Source organism: Aythya fuligula, chromosome 3 (genome assembly GCF_009819795.1).
Source record: "Aythya fuligula isolate bAytFul2 chromosome 3, bAytFul2.pri, whole genome shotgun sequence".
Taxonomy (NCBI): domain Eukaryota; kingdom Metazoa; phylum Chordata; class Aves; order Anseriformes; family Anatidae; genus Aythya; species Aythya fuligula.
The window spans coordinates 19027497-19049968 of NC_045561.1; the positions used below are offsets into that span (position 1 = coordinate 19027497).

Here is a 22472-nt window from a genome sequence, read left to right on the forward strand (position 1 = left end):
GTATGTGCCCTACTGTACTAGGGCAAAATAGTTCAGCAAAATGGTATTTACAGTAGGTTTTGCCATTACCACAATGAAAGCATATAGTTATGTCTGCTTTACTTTTCAGAAACTGAAGCCCAGCTTCATAGTCTAATGCCTGCACAGCAGGAGACACTGTTTACTTGGAAGCAAGGGAACACAAAAACCTTGCAAGAAAATCCTCTCTTCCAAACAAAGAGGAGATAGAGAGCATGGAGTGCAAGAAAGAACCGTGTTTGATTTTGTCACTGCTTTGTGGTGTATCTTTCTGACAGGGTGACAGGAAAAAATGGTGAATTAAAATGATGAAAAGAAGCCAAAAGATGAGGGATATTACAAACGGGCAACTATCCATCACTGGCCAGTCAGAGAAACAGCTTCACCCCATTTTAAGCTGAAGAAGTCACTTAGCTGCTTGTCAGTAACTAAGCAGCACAAACTGGAGCTCAGCCAGCAGTTTGACAGACAGGCTGGTAAAGCCAAGTGTCATTTTGTCATCTCTGAAAGTGACCAAGAGGACTGACATATTCTGCACTCCATGTACTTGGTCCTGCCATAATCTTCATGACTTTGCACCCTTTTTTTTTTTTTTTTTTTTCTATATATCTCTCCAAAGTCAGAAATATAATTTGTTTTCTTTGTGAGAGTCCAAGATGGAGGACCCAAAATATATTTCCCCTGGTATATCTCAGGATCTTTCCTAGACCCTTCACTTGGCAGTGAAACCACTGAAACCTATCAATCACTAATATGCTTATGTACATCTTGCCTCCGATGAATAAAAGTGCTTAAATTCCTTGAACAATTGTGACCTTAGCATTTAGGGGGCACAGTCCCTTTGACCAACATGAATTTCAGAAGTGACTTCATCATTTTTGAAAGTGCAACTTTTGCATCTAATTTTACAAGCCTTAAATATTCAGCTGAAGTTTCCAGCAATAGAATTAAAAAAAAAAAAAAAAAAAAATCTGACTTCAGACCCAAAGAAGCTGTCCGGATTCATCGAACTAAATCTCAGTGCCTCCAAAAATGCTGGAGAGAGTCCCATCACAGCACTTTGATTTTATCTGCATTCTGCTGGAGGAAATTCAGTTGCATTTAAAGTTTTATGTCCAGCAAACAAGCCTCAAATGCAGAGACAGCAGAATCAATATCCAGTTTAAGTGAAATATAAATCTGGGTTTCATCAGCATAATAGCAAAAGCCAAGCCCTATACTTATGAATAACTTGTCTCACAGGCAAGATATAAATTGTCAACAATGGAAGAGCTTAGAATAGATCCCAGAGGACTGCTGCAAGTGACATAAGAAGAAGACAAACACGTGCATGCAAAAACCTCTCACAGTGAAATAAATGGCCACTAGTGGGAAAAAAAAAAAAAAAAAAGAGAGAGAGATTTAGGGTCCCAGTCAACAACTCAGCCCAGTTATGGAGCACAACCAAGATAAAATGCAGTCTTGAATACGTCATGGCAAACCACAGGAATCCACTCAAGAGACTTTCTTTGCTACCTGTCATCAATAGATCATTAAAAACTTTGGCTCAAACAAATGTTTGTGCTATCAAATTCCCCAAAAAACAGCTTCTGACTGAGGTAATTGGAAGCTGGTCCAACTGATAATATAACACAGTCATCATCAACAACTTCAAGCCCAGACAACAATGTGAGATGTTTTTCTTTAGCTAAGAAAGACTCCTAACTAATAAGTAGAGTGTAGGTCTGCTTCAAGTACTTGCTACCTACCAAACCCCATCCATACTTGTATTCACATTCTTCACAGATCCTCACCAAAATAGTGAGGAAATCTGGTCTAGCAAAAGTTCTGCTATAAACTACAGCAAATGGAGAAGAGAATTCATGGTATTGTGGACCTACAGATGTGGGAGAAAGAAAAGAAAACCTTAATATTTATTCACACTGGGACTTAAAATACTAAACTGTGCTGTTTCTGGAAACAAACTAACAAACAAAAACCAGCTTTGGTCACAAAAGAAGTGACAACTGGAACATACATTTAAAGTGTAGTAAATATTCAGGCTTGAAATAACCATCCTTTTTTTGACTTGGTAAGTACTAGTATAGCATTTATGGTATTGCTAAATTCACTTAAATTCAGTTCTCTGAACTTCAGTTCAGGAGGTCATTAAGTAACTGAAGGCAATCAAGTAACATGAACCTGTAATCAGAAAGAAGAAGTAGTCAGCTCACAGATACTCAGCATTTCCTTCAGCACAGAGCTAATAGAAAGACTTTTCATACTGGCTGCTAACTTAAAGACATGCTGTCAATCCAGAAACATCAAAAAGTAAAAGAGGTTTGTGATTATCAAGCAGTGAAGACAGGCTTTGTGAATACTGCAATAAGTACACTTTTCTAGTAGTATACCAGGTTCTTTTTTTTTCAATAATTTAATAACTGTCCCTTCAGAATCCTCTTCTTACCCAAATTAGAGATGCTACAACTGATTTATGAAGAAAGCTAGTACACTCCTCCCTCCAGGTCCCAGGACTCTGACAGTGACAGAGCGAGAGGCAATGGACGCAAGCTGAAATAGGGGAATTAGACAGAAATAAAAACAAGATGTATATAGGCAGTCATTGGAACAGGCTGCCCAGACAGGTTGTACCATCTCCATCCTTGGAGATTCAGGGATGGAGAACTTGGACCAGAACTCAACTGGCCACAGCCCTGAACAGCCTCAAAAAACACCACCACCAACAAAAATAAATAAATAAAGCCAAACCCCAACCAAAATAAATCCAAACCCAAACCAAAAACCCAACAGCAGAAGTAGAGCACAGATACCAAAGAACCTGATCTGTAAATTGATCTCTCATCAAATTTGCAGTTGACACCAAAGTGGAGGGAACCAGTTGATGTGTTTATGGGCAGGTCTGGCATTCGGAAGTGACTAGAGGAATAGGTCACCAAGACATTTATGAATCTCAGCAAGGACAAATGTGAAGTCTTGCACTTGGGAAGGAATAACTCCTTGCAGCACTACAGGGTAGGGACTTACTAGCTAGGGAGAAGGACCTAGAGGGTTTCAGCAGATAGAAAGCTGAACATGAGCCAGCAATATACTCTGGCACCAAAGATGGGCAACAACATCTTGAGCTTTTTAACAGGAGCATAGCCAGAAAATTAAAGGAAGTGATAACATGCCTTTACTTAGCATTTGTCCTGTTTTGGACCCCAAATCCAAGAAAGATTGATAAATTGGAGAGAGTTCAGCAAAGGGCCACCAAGGTAATCAGGGCATTGGAGAATTTGGCCTGTGAGAATAAGCTGTGGGACTGGGACTGGAGAAGTGATGTGTTTGTGGGGACCTGACTGCAGCCTGCCAGCATCAAGCCATAAGCTAACAGAAGGTGATGCCAGTTGTTGGGGGGAGAAAAGGAAACATGCTTATGTTCAAACAAGACAGGTTCAGATTGAATGTAAGAAAATAAGTTTTTTTTTTCACCATGAGAACAGTCAAGAAATGGAGCAGACTGTCTGGAGAAGTTATTCAATCTCCCTCCCTGTAGGTTTCCAAGGTGCAGCTGGATAAAGCCCTGAGTAACCTGATCTGACCTCTTAATTGACACTTGAGCAGAAAGTTGGACTGAATAACCTCCTGAGAGCCATTCCAACCTGAATTATCTTGTGATCCTGTAAAACAAAGGAAGTTGTAAAAGAAAGATTGTCACCACCTTGCAGGAGCTCAAGAAGTGGAACACACCGTGTTTACTACTTTTCAAAACAAATCCATGTTTGAGCAATTTTTGTTTTATTTTAGGGAAAAGGTTGTAAAGACATCTGAGGACTGCCAAAATCAGCTTCAAGACATACCATGTGTACAAATACTGTGTATAGAATCAGTAGTGAGGCTTACCGGTATCTTGTTCATGGAGTAATAAGATCGTCTATTCATATATGCAAAAACAACCTCATTGCTATGAAACTACATCCACTTACTTTTAGGAACAACAAATTCAAGGCTGTTTTTTAGATGAGTTAGTGGAGTTTAGAACCTCACCAAACACTTGGAAGTAATGTCAGATGGTTAGAAATAACAAAGGTCTCAGTTCGTAAGCTAAAATCAAACAAATCAAACAAGGCCCTACATTATTACTAGTACTGAATGATAAAACCTGTAACTTTGACATAGAAAATGACTAAAGGCTAAAGAAGATAACTGATAAGTATAAGGAGATATCTGATTTAGTATTAAAGGACAAGATATGTGTACAAAACTTGGGCCCATTTTACAAGGCACTGTTGATAGCCAGTGATGACAATACCTATGCCACAGTTTAATTCCAAAAGTACTACTGATTTCTAGTAAGGAAAGGCAGTACTCAGTCTGAATTGCAGAACTGGTCTCCCTGCATTAGCTGAATAGGAAAACCAATAGTAGAACACACCCATGTGCATGAGAAACACCAGCCATCAACAACAAACAGGTGGTTCACTATTGAACCACCCATGAAAACTGCTTGTGATCCTAGTATTTAATTTAAAGAGAAAATAGCCCCAGTCTCTCTTGATATAAGCTTCCTTAAGATCTTGCAGTAAAATAATCCATAGTAGACTAGGGGAGGAGGGAAAAGAAAGAAAAACTAATGAAAAGAGGCTGCCTTTTCAGAACTAGGATTTCACACCACTTATATAACATTCGAGCCTTGCAAAAAGCTCTGGAGGGTACTCAAACATTCACCATACAAGAAACACAGGCTCTTATGATTACACTAAAGAAAAATGAATGCTGAATGAATGCATTACTTCTGCAAAATCATTTTCAGCTTCTCAACTATTTAAAATCCATTAACAATAATCATTTAAGTATCACAATACTATTAACATTATAAATTAGATGTGTATGTTTGTTTTAAGTGTAAAGTAAGATTCCTAAAGTGTACAGAAATCATGATGGTGTCACTGCTAAGTGACCATCACTGCTATCCCACCTGATATTCATATTCTGTGTAAGGCATCAACTGGTCATCTCTGAAGAACGCTGAAGTACCATTGTAAACAAGTACGAGCTCTAAATTTACATGGGCTTGGGATGCCCGCCTTCTGTAAAGTTCGTAGTATAAAATCTTCCCATTGGGCTGTTGTGGGCCAGTCCACAGGACGGAAGACGCTGGCTGGAAGCCCCCAGTTCTGGTCTGTATCTCTATGAGAGGGGCGGGCTGTGCTGCCGGTGGTGCCTCCAGCGTCTGTACCGATGCCCACTCGCTGGAGGCACAACCCAGCTCTGTGCAAGCTTGGAGCTGTACCTCATACCTTGGGGAACACAAATCAGGAACAAAGTGGTTAAAACACTGCAAATGCAAATACAGACTCTGCATGAAATGTGAATATATGCGAGGGGGGGGGGGGAGGGTGTCTTAATTTTTCTTGGTCTGCCATTTTTGAAAAAGAAATCAATTTGTATCAACTCTGACATACAGATTATATATGGTGCCTCTGTATATCAAAAAGTAAGAACTCTTTTTTTTTTTTTTTTTCAAAGCAGAGAAGTTAACATCTGCAGGAATCAAGTGATCAAAATTGTTTTAATTTTGATGATATGAGCCAAAATGATGATTCATTTGGAATCATTTTGGATATCATTTGAGAGCTGTATCATCACTAACTTCACTCTATTACTCTTCTCTCTTTGGATTTAGATTAGTTATATGTAAATAGTAGACAGACTTATCAACCATGTAACACACACAAATTATGCCTACACAAATATATACGGAAAGGTCAGGTAAATAATCAAGAATTAGTGGGGAAGACATTATTTCAGTATCAAGTGTGTTCTTTCAGTAGCTGAGTCCGCTCTTTTTCAGTTCAAAGGGGCAAGCATGCTCCTGGTGTGACTCTGCTGATGGTAGCTCAGCTACTCTGCAAGTGGGTTAGCTAGCTAGTCTTTGGTCTCTCCACCCCTAACTATGTTAGCTAAAGCCCTATTTACTCTTGAATGTAGATGGCTTGCAAAAGATTCACAAGAACAATGTTACAGCTTTTGGAGTCTGTAACAGCGTACTGAACCTATATAAATTAAAACCCAGGTCAACCCTACTGCACTTCATCAAGATGATATATAGCTGGGGTTACAATAAATTAACAAACAAACAAACAAACAAACAAAAAAAACCCTGTTTTTATCATGTGCATTTTAGGAACTAAAACCCAGCTGTTCAAAAGCTATTCACTTTTAAGCCCAATGAATCACCTTGCAGCATTCATTCAACACGCAAAATGTTCCAGACTTACCTACTGTAGGGTTCTAGCCCTGCCACTATGTATGATCGTCTCACAAAGGAAGTATGAGATGCATCAAAGTCAACTCTTCTCTTTCCCGTTTCAGCAGGCTTGTGGATGGAGACTGTGTAATTTCTAATGTCACCATTTACTTTGATAGGAGGATCCCAGGCCACCAAAATCTCCTTTGAGGACCATGCCTGCAGCCTAGGAGGCAACATCCCAGATGGAGCAGAGGGGTTGGTTTTTATCTGAGCTGATGGGCTGGTCACACTCCCTTGACTGTTATTTGCAGTGACAGTGTAGCTGTACTCCATGCCTGGTGTTAGGGTGAAATCAAGATAGCGAGTTTCCAGACCTGAGTAAATGAGAACACCATCCCTCCTTAGCTCGTAGCTTGTGATTTTACCGTTGGGGTTAGCTGGACTTTTCCACGTGATTTCAATTGACTCTGAGCCCATGACAAGCAGCCTGGGAGCTTCCATGTTTAATGGTGGGGCCTCCATAGTCATTACTGACTGGAATATACTTGATGTACAGCCCCCAGCAGTACAGGCAACCAGTGCAAAATCATACTGTGTGTACGGCTGCAGATTAGAAACCAACATCTGCAAGTTTTTGCCAGGATAATACTCTTCATTGTTTATTTTCAGTATGTACTTGGTGATATCTCCATTTTGTATTTGGGGAGGTGCCCAGGATGCATTAACCTGTGTGGCACTGGCAGCCTGCAGAGATGGTGGATCCACTACTGCAGGAGCTGCTTCCAGTGTCCGTATTACAGCTGGTTTGCTGGTAGAGCAGCCGCCCATTGTACAGGCAACTATTGCATAACTGTACAGCGAGTAGGGTAGTAAGTCTTCATCAGTGTAGTTGAAGGTAGCAGCATCGAAGCTGAAAGGATACAGAGCATCGTTTTTTAGCAGCCTGTATGACTGAAGAATACCATTGGGCTGTGCTGGGGCAGCCCATGAGATGAGTACCTTGTGGGGGTTATCTGATACTAAGGATAACCTAGGGGCACTGAGACCTTTTGGGGCAGTTTGACTGGTCCTTGCCACAGTCCAAGAGCTGTCAGTGTAGCCTGCTGCATTCCAGGTGCGTATTTTATATTCATACCTTGTCCATGGCTGCAAACCTTTATCATTATATACGAATGCATTACTTTCAGTGTTATATTCTGTGAAAACAATTTTCTCATCTTCCATTGTTGCTCTGTACCCCGCAGCATTTTCTTTTGCGCATCTGTGAATAACTTCATAGCGAATTATTTTTCCATTCGGATTAATTGGCTCCAACCAGCTCAGCTCAATGTTGGTAGCATTCACTGCCTGGATTACAGGTGCCATCTGAGACAATGGAGGTGCTTCATCTGTTCGGATCAGCTGGGGCAGAGAACGAGTGCAGCCTGCTGCATTGCAAGCTTCCAGTACTAATGTATACATCGTGTACGGCTCAAGGCGCCTAAAGAGGAACTGACGAGATAAACCGCTATATTCCAGGTTGTCATCACTGAAAATATTGTAGGTCTGAAAAAAAAAAAAAAAAAAAAAGAAAAAGAAAAGAGAAAAAAGAATTTAATAGAGAGAAGGGACAGAAGCCAGGATAAAAGGACAAAAACCTATAAATTAACAATGTTCAGAAACAACCTGTAGATGAGACACCTTAATCTTTGCAATAGGGTAAGGGCTATTACCCAACCATCCAGTATTTGACTTCCTTACTAGTAACAAACACCACACAAACAGATCATTGGTATAAAAACAATGATTTCATCCTGTTTTCTTTTTTTTTTATTTCATTTTGGATGTAGTAATAAATCATCTAGTGACACTTTTCACTATGCCTGTTTGTTACCAAGTTTCATTGCCAGGCTTTCCTAAGCTAGCACAAAGCTTCTTGCAGACTAACTATAGCTTTAAAAACTGGTTAACTAACATTTTAAAAAGAAAACAAATAAACAACAACAAAAAAATCCTAAAAACAAAACAAAACAAAACTGTAGTAACAAAGTTTGCAGGTACAGGTTTACAATCAGATGAAACCATTATGTTAAAAAATGTCCTGAATTTCAGAACAGCATTCTGTCAGAGCCAGGGTTTCTAGAAATGCATTTTGGCGATGTCTAGAGTAAGGGGAAAGGCTAAAGCTAGCTCAGACAATGAGCTTTCATGCATAGCTTTCTACCCATTAAAAGAACAGTTTGGTTCACTGTAAATGAACTTTTGCAGTCAGGGGGTAGCACAGGAATGTTAATTATCATTTGAATATAACCACAAGCAGAGTGTGCTCACAGAGTGCCTTGTGCTTATGTAGGACTTCCGTCTTATTTTAAAGTATAATGCATTTGACTGAGTCCTTTTCAGAAAAAAAAAAAAAGTTTTAATTTGATATTCGGCATTTCCCTCTTCTTTTTTTTGAAAGAAGTGTCAAGCAAAGTGTCAAGACAGAGCTTACCTTAATTACGCCATTAGGTTTGGAAGGCTCTGACCATTTCAGCAACAGAGCTCTGCCGTTCTCTTTCTTTTCCACAGTGAAGTTGCTCAGGCCACTGGGTGAAGCTTCCAGTGTGCGCACAGATGTCCAGGGGCTTGAAACCTGTCCGGCATTGTTTATAGCTACGACATGAATATGATATGTTGTGAAAGGTTTCAATCCAAATAAATGAGCCTGATGCTTTGTTCCCTGAAGCAAGAATACAGATGTTTGAGTTAGTTAAAAAAGTAATCAGCATCTGTGCTTTATGTCACTTGGAAAATGAGGTCTCAGCTCTGGGTCTCTTCTGACCGCTTTGCAGAATACCCCATCTGGTTATCAGCTTTTTTTTTTTTTTTTTTTTTGGTGGGTTTCCATAGCTGAACCCTGAAAAGAAACTCTTAGGAAATTCAGAAATATTTATCATTATGGTGGAGCCTTTGGAGCTGAATTCTGGGGAGTCCTGCAGAGTCCAAACCTCAGCTAGCAAACAGCTCAGTGCTTGTTCTGCATGCATTAAGCTTTGCTCAGAGTATCAGAGGGCTTGATACTCTGATGGCACATATTGTAAAATGTGGTATACAAGTGGTTCTTGCCTCTACAGAACCCTTTCATATCACACATCTCGTGTGCAGGATGACATTTGGCAGGCACGCCACCATGTTCCAGTTACTCAGAGCGTTGCAATCTGGAGAGACAATGGTGTTTCCAGGAGCACGATCTCATTTCCTTACTGAAAACAAAACCCTTAAAAGTGAGGTGAAAAAAATGACTGGACAGAGAGAGAGAATAAGCTCTGTTTGATATTTCTGCTTTGTCAGGAAGGCCCATGAGGCAGAGCAGAGGCTGGACGGGAGGCACACAGCTGCCCACAGCGCCCACCGTAGCACAGGGACAAGCCTTTCTGGAAGAGCCGGGGCCCACTGCCTCCATATGGGAACCCTGTTGAGCTCAGGGCCATGCAGGTGGGTGAAGGATGGAGAACAGCCATGGGGAGAAGGGACCACTGGCACTGTGGCTCGCCCCGAACAGCATCTGAGAAGGATCTGAACTGGCCTGGGCATGAGGCAACCCCACCCTCAGCACCACCGAGGAAGGCAACATGTCCGCAGCACTGCTTCCAACAGCCATGGAAGGAAAGGTAGCTAACAAAGAAGGTGAATGGCACGTTTCAGTACGAGACTCTTCAGACTTATCTCATCACAGCAAGAAAAGGTATCCGCTGATCACTGATTTATTTTAATTCCATTTTCAGTTATGCTTTTGCATTAATTACATAAGATATGAAGAAGGGGAGGGCAGGAATTCAGCTTCCTTCATGTGGCAGAAAGCTACAGTCAATTTTCCTCCTTCAGTAAGTTGTATTAAGTTGTTAAATGCTAACACTTAGAATCGTTTAATATTTAAACATTTGTTAGGCGATCAGACTCAGAAACAAATTTTAAAGAAATATTAATTTCTTTTTTTAAATATTAAAAGTTAGGTCATCAATATTTAAATAGTTATTTCCTCACAACAATGAGTTAGTCTTTTAGATAAATATAGCACAGCATTTGAATGACCATTATGAATATTAAAGCTGAAGATGCCACAAGTACAGATTATAAACATACTTTTCTGATAAATGATTCCTTTTTCTGTTAAACAGGGCAAACACTAGCAAGATTAATAATGCAAAAAAGTATAATTCTTTGTTAGGAATTCCCAGTCATCACTGCCAAAAAAGCGTAAGCTCAAATGCAAATAGCAATCACCTCGAACAGATTATATATAAAAAAGCTCTGGCTGCTGTGGGACATTTAGAGATATCTTTTGTCATAAGAAACATGGAAAGCATGTGGGCTATAAAACAAAAACATATGTATATTGTCAATAGCAGCACCTGTTCAATTACAGTTTATTTCAGTATGGAGAATTTTGTTCAGCCCCTAGATGGCAATACTATCAAACACTTTTTGTAACATGAGTGCTTAATGATTAACAATGTGCGTTCAGTCATCCAACATACTCAAGGCAGCCATTAAAAAAATAACAAAACTGATTTCATTATAGATTCTTTTAATAAACATTTATGGCTTAGATCTTTGAAAGTGGAAGCGTTCAAACTGCCATAGCCAAAAACCTATAAGGCCGAATGCAAAATTATGAACTGCAGGTTAAAGAACAGAGCTCGTATTGAAGTTCATGCTTAGCATAAAAATCTGGCATCAGAAATTATGTTGGCACAAAACATGATTAAAATTAGCTTTACAATTGGATGTGGTCTGTATTAATAGTTTTTATGAGGACAGTTATCTATTAGGTTTTCAAAACAGAACTTTCAAAAGACTAAAATTTACATTCCATGGTTCGAGGGTGGAGGAGGGAGGAAGGGAGCACGCCACATTAAATTACTGCCCCTGAACCGTTACACATGGACTCTCAGAAGGTACAAACACATCATTACAAACGTTGTGCAAAAAGTAATGGCCCAGCTTTCTTATCACCTCCATGATCAGGGTGGGCTTTTCTGACAACAGTGCTGCAAAACACTTGTTTTTTATTATTTTTAAACAGAAAAATGGCATGTTTTTCATCACACTGTACAGTCTTCCCAGTAAACCCTAAGATTTAATTATTTACAATCCTCGCCACCCTTTGAAATGAAACAAGGATGGAGGGATTTCCTTGCCTGCAGTTCACCGTGTTCTCTGGAGACTGCTAAACCATTCCTTCCAGGGATGACTTTTATCCCTGGCTCCTATAGATACTTCTTGAAGAGCAAACGATTTACATGTATTTTTGTTTTGTTTGGTTTTGAAGTAAGCTCAGGGGACGTTCTCCCAGAAAACGAAGCCATGCTTTCTCCCCCTACTCTGCTGCCATTGCCATCTGTGAATTTACTCAGCTCAGAGGCTGAACCTAAAAAGAGGATGGATGGCAGTTTGAATGATTATTTTTAAGAATTATGTAGTATTCTAGCCTAGAAATACCAGCCTGCTGGAATGGTAAAATACAAATAGCAAAAAAAACACAACAGTTTGCAAAGGATAGCCCTTTGGCTTCAATGGACAGCTGCACAGACTTAAACAGGCGCAGGATCACAATCCTTGCATGGAATATTCTCCTAGTCTTTGTTTGCAAAGCCATGAACTCATATATCCCATGTTTACACACTGCTAACAGGACAGATTTCATTTACCATTAAAAGCAAGCCAACAAAATAAAATTTTAATGCAAACATTAAGATGTTTGTAGCCCAAGACTGACTGACCATGAAAACCCATGGACTGCAATCCCAAGCCCTCCTTTCTCTGTCGCCTGTTGTGAAGCAGTCTCACTCATTCAGCCATTAAATTAAGAATAACCTAGCAAACATTTAAGTGTGTGCACTCTCACACTCCTCCTGTAAGGCCCATTCTTTTAAAGCAGACATTACAGACATGGACTCCTGAGGCATCCCATACTGCAGCCCAGAGCCCAGCTGTGAACCATCCCTAGGCTTGTCCCATTCTCTTTGGTGGCACTGACAGCATCTCCACTATTCAATGCAAGACAGCACCTTTGCTTTTGTTGTGTAAAATGATTTACACGCTGCCAGTGGCAGCATAAGCTGTTAGCAACAACAAACACACTCCTTGGTTAATTCCACGGCTCTAACTGTAAATTAGGATAAAAGTTATTTAAAACAAAACCTTGTTTTAACACATTTTCAAAGAGTAAAACAAGAGAACATGAATCATGAATAATATATCCAGCAAGATTTGCTTCAGATTGCCTTTTTTGTTTGTTTATTTTTAAATTCATGAGCACAGAAGTCACTTAAAGTCTGGAAGCAGATCAGCATACTCTTTCATGCTGCTCAAAGGCGACAGCACCCAGGATGCGAGGTGCTTGCCCATCCCCACCACCTTGTGCCCAGGTCCTCCTGGGCACGGGAAAGGCTGCACAGCTGTCAGGAGTCTGAGAGGTTTACACTGCCTACTGTGATTGCTGCTGACTACTTGAAGTGCCCCTAAGGTGGCAACAGGGTCAAGAGGTCTTTGTAGGTTGAAAATGATCAAAAATTAGCATTGATCTGCAGCTGTCAATAATACTCTCTGCAGGTGGACTCCCTGCACAAATGTTTAAACTGCATAAAACTACACAACCTAGTCATCTTTGAATCTATTGATCTGATGAAGAAGCACTTTCCAGTGTTGTCACTCAGGCTTTTCCTCTTTTTTTCAAGGCAGGCCAGTTTACCCAGGTGCCCAGGTCTCAGGGCACGCATTCCAAACCTGATGGTCACATCAGAAGAACCCTGAACCTCTCAAGATCTGCCCAACATGTAGTTTTGGTATCTACCTCTTCAGGGGTCATCAACATTCAGCAAGTCATCACACAGTTGTGTCAAAGTGAGGCTCTGGTTTCTTCTTTCTCCGTGTTGTCTCTTGGTACAGTAGCCCCTATTCAGCAGGTATCTTGGATATCTGATGGAAAAGCTAACTCATTTTTTCTGTGAGTCTCTAATTAAACTTGGTGACATTGGAGACGACCACAGTGCTATGGTACTGGTGGTACAGGAATCCAAACTTGTTATTTCATAACTCCCAGCCATAAATAATGAAAAGGTAATTCACAGTGACATTCCCTTTTCTATACAAGCAGAGATGCTGAACTCTCCCTGGATAAGGGAGGAGGAACCTATGGTCTCCTAGTATTCAGAACATTAGTCCAACCATTCTTCAACGTGAGTTTTCAATTTCTCCATCAAGGAATCCAAACGGATTCCTCTACAAGTGATAGAAATGGCTGGGAATATTTTGGGTTTTAGGAAGATCCTCAATTCATCCTCACCTTTGACATTATCTGTTTTGCCAGTTCCCCAACTTATCTGGATCCTTTCCATTTTCTGCAAAGCACTGTGAGTACTTCCACTTTGATGAACCTCTGATGTTAATGCTTATTTCCCAGCGTACTTCTTAGCCCCTGCCTTAACCCTCATAATTGCAGAATTCTTACTCATTTGCAACCCCTAACTTACCCTTTGGGTTGCCTTCCTTCTCATGCTTGTATCATGTACACATTTTTTTTTCTTTTTTAAAATCTACTCTAGGCCTAAAGCCTTATGCTTAAATTCACAAGGATATAACTTACAGATACACAGGTAATCTATGACTCCACTCCTTCCTCTAGCAGTGTGGACTGGAATATAAATTATTCCCAAGATAGCACTGAAAAATCTTAAAGGTAAAGCAAACAGAAACTAATGTGTTACTTATTTTGTCAGAAATTATCTTGCCTAAAAGTGACCAGAAATTCCATTTTACCAGAAATTGATCTTGCACTATATATTTTCCTCCCCATTTGTGTAAAAAATAATTTTAGATTTTTCATTAAGGTATTTGGTAAAACCAGCACATTCACTTCAAAAAAATTACATTTTAAGAACTTCTTTGCATTTTGTTTTAGAATTTTAAAAGTGCCTTTCAACACCTATTTTTCATTTTAAATCATTACTCTAAAAATTGATGTTACCCTTCAACAGCAGTAACATGTACTACACTGGTGGTGATTTTTATGTGTAAATTATTATAGCACATAAAAAGCAAATATTATAACAGAAAATGAAATAAACATTAAAAAAATTGTTTAAGTTTGCAAAACCAGAAGTTACATTAGTAACTTAGTAAATGTAAAATAATTTTTAAATATTTTTTTGTCAAAGGAGTATTCTTCCAAATTGTCTTTGGCTGAGATGAAAAGGGAATCATTCTTTCCCAGACTGAGATGGGTCAATGCCGTCTTTTCTTTCTGCAGTGGCTAGCAAATTATATTAAAGGATTCATTGTATTTGAGCTTGCTTTTTTATTTAGCAAATTATTTTTTTTTTAAATAGAAGTTTTCTTTTACAAAATAAAGCACAAAAAGGCCAGGAAATGTCTTCATTGAAACATAGGCTTCGATTACATGCTCATAAAATATTCTTTCCTTGAGACTCCTGACAAACTTAAATGTTCTGTTTGTTTGTTTGTTTGTTTGTTTCAACTTTGAGATTTTTATTTTATTTGTTTTTAAAAGCAATGGTAGTGTTATCTACATCAGATAACACTAGCTGGTTACCCTGCAACTCTGTGTGCCTGTCCTTTCTTAGGAGTACCATGCTAACAGCTTTTTATTTAATAAAAAACTCATTTGCCTACCCTGTTCCACTCAGCACATAATAGTGATTTTGTATGTCGATACTCCTACAGGAGTTTGCAGACTATGCCAGTGAGAAACCTTGAGAAAAAGCAGTAATCTAAGAAGTTTAAAGAAGTCTGCAAACCACAACAATTAATACCTGATGTACAAGTATTACATTGCAATTCCTTTTTCTGCTTCCTGGCAGAGCATGTGAGGAACTGTGAATTGCACACAGATGAATCTGTCGAGTGGTGCTGGTGCTCATTTTCACAGCAGACAGCTTTCTTTCCTGGCACACCTGGACATCTGGGGACGTGCTGCAGCCTCAGCAGGAACCGCTGTCCCCAGCTTTGACTTGAAAATAAAGCACCAAAAAGAAAACGAGTAGGCATTGCATAGCAGAATGACTCCAAGTACATTTAGCCAGCTGCATTCTGTCACTGTTCTGACTTTTTGGAAGTAGTACACTTTTAAACCACCAGCAATGTCACACGTCGTATGGTAAAACTTCAAAAAAAAACCTCTTTGGGCAAAGTCAACACTTCAGTAGCCCATTCCATGTCACTTCTGTAAGGTTTTCTTTTCTTTTTTTAACATAAGGGCAAACATCTTATTTAAAATTCATCTAACATCACTGAGTGCCATCTTCTCAAAAATGTATTTGCAGCTGTAATATTTGTCTAATTTATACTAAGAACTATTGAAATCAAAAAAGATATTTTTCTGCATGACTAAATAAGTCAGATAAGCCAAAATATCAATGACATGACATTTCACTACAGACACTGTCTAGAGGGTGATGTCAACATTTTTTCCTAACATTAATATTTTATCTCTTGCAACACTCACAAGACCTACTGTATAGTAAGCCAATAGTTTCACACCTTCGTGGATTTTTTCCCCACACTTTTTCACTTGTAACTGTTTATTATTCCTTGTAATGAGAAAGTGATGGAGACAGAAAGATAAAAACTGAATACCTGACAGGACTGCTTACCTCAAACTTTGCTTTGTTTAGTTCAAATCTGCAATCCTTACTTTCACTGAGTGAGACTTTTTGCTTTAAATAGTAATTTTGGATATGAAGAAAGACTAAGTTTCTCTTCAAAATAAGAGAGGCACATAAGAGAGGCGATATGGTGCAAAAAAAAAAAGATATATATATATATTTATTTGAGATTCAAAAAAATATGAGAAAAAGTACCTGAAGCCCAATGAAAAACAGTTGCATGCTTAATCTGGAATATGCACGTACTCATCAATACACTGCAGAACAGGCAACGTGTCAAGTCTGCCTTGGTTACGAGAGGAAGGAGAATCACCCTTTGGGTGTGACCTGGGAGAGAAATGTCACCTCAGGGAAGCTGAAGGGCTGGCAAAGGCAAGCACAAACTCTGGCTGGGGTTTATACCTCTGCAGTTACAACCAATACATTCACACAGACAAACTCCAGGAGTATGTTTAAGGCAATACCACAGGTCATGGTGCTACTGCTTGTGAACATGGAGGAGCAGTGTTCCTCCAGCTTTTGTTCTATGCCATTTGTGGCCATGGCATGAGAAAGGAAAACCATGGCTGCTCTAACAAAGTGGTTAGAGCCTAAGGGCTCAAACCTGCAAGTGGTAGGGGAATTATATCCCTTGAGTATAAAGGATGCTAATGTCATAGTTTTCCTAATAATTTGATTTATTGGCCAGAGTGATGCTTTTGTCAGAACGAACACAATTGGGACTGCCGTATCAGTGCTGCTCGTGTTTTCCCAGCCTCATACCTTTTTTTCTATCGATGTCCAGAATGGCAAGTGTTGCACACAATTTTATAATTTTAAGTCAATGCAATGAAACCATGAATGTTTTTGTTGTTATCCATAAAAAAGGATACTTTGTACACCTGAACTTTTTATCTCGAGGTATCATGTGGCAATCAGTTTTGCTTCACTGTAGAAAGAATGTGCCCTTGTCATTATCAAATGTTTTGCCTTCTGGTTTTATTTGAAGTTTTTGCTATTCAAGCATTCACATTGCCTTTCTAGGACATTCATGACAACATATATCTGTGCCATAAGCCTTCTTCCTTAGCTCCTTTCAAATTACATCATATATGATATTATAAAGATAAGTGTCTCTGGACTCTTTAAAACTTCTCTCATCTGATCTTAAAACAAACTGGGCATAGTATCATGTGATTGTTATTTTCTGTAAAATGTGAAAACGTTCACTATGGTTTTGCTGTATAGGGTTTATATAGGTGCATAGACTATGTATGGTGCATACGATTTTCCTCTGTAAAAAAAAAAAATATTTACCATTTTTTTCTTTGCACAGCTCAACAGCCATAATGGGAAAAAGAAATGAAAAGAGGAAAAAAAATAGTTTGAAGAAAATCTTTACGGGGATTTGTACAAGGACAATCTGAATCCTAATGCAGATTGCAGGTGAACTCCCACAACAGTTTCCTTGAAAATGCCACTGAATGTCAGTTGTGCTCCATAAAATTAAGACTTTGCAGTTATATATGACTTTTCATCCCAGGATCTCACATCATGCTACAAGCATTAATTAATTAAGTCTCAGAATATCCCCTTGTGTTACTGTGTGCAGCTTCAGGAAACTATCATGATTGTTTTAGATCCCATTTTACACAGGTACAGCAGACGTGTCATATTATTGTTAAGTGCAGGCTTATTTTATTCCCTTTTCTCAATCATTCTGAGTCCTTGTCTCGTTCACCCAACACTTGCAAAAAGAGCAGTTCTAACTGCTGCTAAGTAGAGGAAGATAACACAGCCTCAAGGCAATTCACAGCTTTAAATCCCTGCTTTCTGCCAACACAATGGAAAATAAAGGCAACATTTTAAAGGAGACTAAAAGGTTTTTACTTCCCACTGTTTTATTCTTTTTTCTCTGCCCTGTACCAAACAGTCCGTGCTTTTCATTCCAACTTTTCCTGCTATGTGTGTTATCATTTCTGAGAGATAATAAAAGTTAAGCAGAAATAATTTATTTAGGGCTACATTGTAAAGGCCAATGATTAGTCTGAATCTGTAGCTAAACTTAAAATTTCACCCTTCAATTTGACACTCATGCCTAGCAGAAGGCCAGAAGTGGCTTATGCAGATTGGGATGCCCGCTCACTCTCCTGTAGCTAGGGGAAAGCTCAGCCTATACTCTTTTGAGTATTAGCAGAGGATATTGATTGGACATATATTTATGTGTACACTTTGAGGCCATACTCCTCAGCAAAGCACAGCTTCCCATATAAATACTGACAGGTTCAGCAGCAGTCTGACACCTTCCTTCCTGCACCTGCAGGAAGTTTGGAGGAGGGCGTTGCTGCAGAGGGTCCCTGCCCCTACTGGTGCTAGTAGAAAACCTCAACAAGTAGCTTGAATAGCCCATGAGACCAATGGTAAGAGGAACAAAAACCTTGTTTTGCTGTTGCAGCTACCATGGACTCTGCTGCTGCTGACATTAACAGTAATATGAAGACTCAGAATTAACTCTACACCAAGAGAAGAGATGAAATGATGGCAACAAGAAGAAAAAGCGGCTGTACAGCTTTGTGAAATAACAGAAAGAGAGGCTGCTTACAGGTTTAGTGTCTTGAAACCAAGTGAACCTGGTGGATAGATGAACTTCCAGATGGATCTTCCTAGGATCATACAGACACAGGCCTAACTTAAGCCTCCTGACGCACACACACTGACATTAAATTCATATCCATACACACAAAAGCAGACAGGTAAAACTGCTACAGAGTTAACAGGAAAAGCAGCTAGCTGGCATTACTTTTAAATGTTAATACATAAATAAAACTAAATATTTGATTATGTCTTTTCATGTTTTTATACATCCATTAAGACCCTTCCAGTGTGGCTTGGGCTTCTCAGTGCAAGACTTTTGCCAAATGAGAAGTCTGAGCTACTTGTGACTAATCAGGAAAGAGACGAAAGACATAACTATTGAAAGATTACTTGATAACTACTGAAATAAAAAGGGTTTCGTTCAGATTCTTTATTTTCCTTGGATATTTAAATTACTTAGGGAATTTAAATAAATCACTAAGCCAACAGGTATATAGTAAAGCTTAGTACAAAACAAATTGTGCTAGTTCCAGAATTGAGAGTGCCTTTACAGCAAGTTATTGACTCCAGCATATTAACTTGTAAATCCACTAGTTTCACCTTATCATCTATTGATCAGATGCACGTACGTGTGTTATAAGTGAGCAATCCAAAAATAAATTAGTAGAATTTAATCATTTTGGACCAGACTTGTCACAGCTCCTACGTTTAGACACAGATCCTGCATAGCTAGTGTCCCCAGTATCTCTCTGTAGTCTGTGCAGAGAAAGGGAGGTTTCTCCAAAGGAAAATCAGATGCTTATGTTTAGCTTCTGTTCTGAATAGACCTTCAGAGAGCTTCACTCTCAGAACAAATTAGACAGCCTAGCCCACTTTAGCAATCTAAAATAAGTTTTTTAGAGGTCAAAGCTGCAACTTTTTCTTAAGTTCACATAAGACTCAACATTTTCTTTCTTCTTAAGGTAAAAAAAAATACTATAGCTTCAAAAGTTAAACTGCAGCTCTTCCAAATCACTTCAAAAATCCACTGAAGTTTTGTTATGCTTTCTCAAGGCTCCTGAATCTGGGTTTTCATGCCTAGAAGACCAAAACTGTGTATGTAGATAGCATTCAACAAGAACACAGACTGGGTTTAGTTAACCTATAACATTGAAGAAAACATCCCCGATCCCCTGATTTCCATACTTTAGCGTATTGAGTTTATGTGGCAATGTTTTGGTAGCTGGGAAGCTGAAGGGGTAGCTTGTGGGAGCAGAGATCTGCAGCTGTCTCCATGTCAGACAACATCAGTTCCAGGTGGCTCCAAAAAGGACTAACTGCTGGGCAAAACTGAGCCAGCCAGCATCTCAGGTGGTTCCTCTGTGATAAGGTATTTAAAGAAGGGTAAAAAAAATGCTACATAGCAGCAGTGAGAGGAGAGGAAAAATGTGAAAGCAGCAGCTCTGCAGACACCAAAGTGAATGAAGAAAGAGGGAGGACGAGGAGGTGCTCCAAGCATGGAGTAGAGATCCCTCTGCAGGCTGTGGAGACCATGGTGAAATAGCTTGTGCACCTGCAGACCATGGAGGATCACACCAGAGCAGATCTCCACACTGTAACCCATGGAGGAGCCCATGGTGTAGCAGGTGGATAAGACCTGAAGGAGACTGCAGCCCATGAAGTGCCCATGGAGGAGCACCAAAACTTCCATTAACACCCTCAAATCAAATATCATTATGGGAGTTTGATAACAAAAAATTGAAAGTGTTTGATGATTCTACATGGAGCCAGAAAGTCAGAAAAATGCAGTACACTGGAGAGCTGTTGCAAGTTTTTGTCTCAGAGATGTTCTGTTTTAAAGCCATGTGTTCTCAGCTGAATTTGTACTCAAAGGGGGTACTCTACTGAGCACCAAACCAAATACAGCTAAAGCCATTGTGTTACCTGTTTTTTCTTTTTCTCATTTGCACTGTCTTTGTTCAGTCATTTAGGCCAGGACTTTCAAGTAACATTAAGCACAGCACTTAAATATGTCACTGTCTTAAGCTACAGCTATAGTATAAATCTAATGATCTATTGGTACATCCTGGGTCTAGCATTTCTAGCAAAGACTAGCATTAGAGAAAATCTAAATTATCATCTGACTTGAGCCCCCGAAGAGAAAACAATAAAAAATAATTTTATGATGCCATAATGACAAGAATAATACTTCACTTCCATTGTGAAGACGTCTTCCAGATTTCTCATTAATTCTTTTTTAAAGCCTATTGAAATGTAAGAACTCTGCAAAGTTTCATTCATTTTGTTTGTGCACAGTAAAGTTTTCTTTATAGCAAGAATACAGAAAATTTATCACTGCAAGGAATCTACTTCCCTCACTCTTTTTATATTAAATCTGCATTTGCAATTCTGATTTTGTGAGACAATTGTAAACTTGGTGCTTTTGTGCAGCCACCAGAATAGTGTTTCTGCAGTGCACAGAGGATTCTGCTCAGGCTAGGAACTCAGCTTGGGATGGGAAAAAAAGAATCAATGCATTCAAACTTGCAGTAAATGGATTTCATATAAAAATACTTGGAGAAAAATACAGAAGCAAAATGAGTAATGATTTGCAGTGTTTCCTAGTAGATTAAGTAGATACTGGTGCCTCTCTTCATCTTCCCGTTACAACGATACGACTCCTCAGAGACCTTTTGGCACACACAACATGCACTCCAGGTGTCTCATTCAGCTGGACCATACCCCAGCAGTAACATCATTTACTACATTAGTGCTCTGTGACCACAGAAGTGTTTAGAAGACACTTGCTCTACATAAAGTAAAAAGGGAGGCAGCCATGGGTTTGTTATAAAAAAAAAAACAAAACAAAAAAAAACAAAAACAAACAAACAAAAAAAAAAAAAAAAAAAAAAAAAAAAAAACCATCCTGCAGCTGCAAAGCCAAGGAGCTTAGGGGCTTAGGGGAGGATCCTGTGCTGCAAGTCCACCTGTGGCTCTTGCAGCAGTCATAGCTTGTCTTAAGAGGGCATCGAGGGCATCTAAGTTTGTGTTTGTTTCCCAAACAAAGTGTGTGTATGCTTTGTCTGCATACCAACACAGCCCTCAGTAATTTAAGACCATTAAAGAACATAACCTGACTGGAGTCCTGATTGTTGTAAGGACTCCACAGAGTAACTGGAAGTAGAAACAGCACCTAAAACATCTAAAAAAGGAAGAAGTTTTCTAGTAGACCCTCACGATGGGAGTTAATTCTTGCTCCTTACCTCACTGGTCACAGTCTGTCAACACGTTCTTAGAAAGGGAGGCTTGTGAAAGGAAAGGAAGGGAGGAGGAAGCAGTTTCCACAGGTTTGGTGGAGGGAGTAAAGCAGCCTGCAGCTGCCAGAGGCATAACAGATAAACTTTGATGGCCTAAAGTCTGTAACATGGCACCTGATAATAGGGTGAGAAATTTTTTCTCTGAATCTGGTAGCAGCTTTGGTGGGTGTTCTTTCAGACAGGGCTTCACAAGAAACAACCTTCTCTCCATCCTTATAATTCTTCTTGACACTCATAAAGCAGTTTAATGAGCTCATATCTTCCTAATCTTCCAGCAAGTCAGATGCTGATGGAGGGACAGAGACTTTATTTGATGAATGCTAAAGGAATGGATTTAAAATTACAATATAGCTTTTACAGTTAAACAATAAAATACATCCATTACGGGGTGCATGTGAGGAGAGTACAATACACCCAGATATTCCACATCCCATTTGTCATGCCTTTCTATAACTTTGGTCCTTAATTTTGGTAACTTAAGTTTGGTAACTTAAGTTCGAGGTGCAGAGGGAGATACTTGTACTTTGTGATGGGACAGTCATAAATGGGACTTTATTTCCTCCCTAATGCAGATTACACGTATGTAAACTGCTACCAAGTGTTGTACTTAGGATGTCTTCAGACTACTATCCTCACAAGTCTACTGCTTTTGCCTTTGGCTTCTTTAAAAACAGAACCAACCAACCAACTAACCATGAATTACTT

General features: G+C 39.3%; 1 protein-coding gene across 1 annotated transcript in view; it reads right to left on the minus strand.

Annotated features, from left to right (window-relative positions):
• The window catches only part of USH2A (usherin), a 396028-nt gene that overhangs the window by 17784 nt on the left and 355772 nt on the right, over nucleotides 1-22472 (minus strand). Inside the window, 3 exon segments of the mRNA XM_032183742.1 lie at nucleotides 4976-5297; nucleotides 6279-7795; nucleotides 8724-8951. Coding sequence (XP_032039633.1) covers nucleotides 4976-5297; nucleotides 6279-7795; nucleotides 8724-8951 — 2067 coding nt within the window.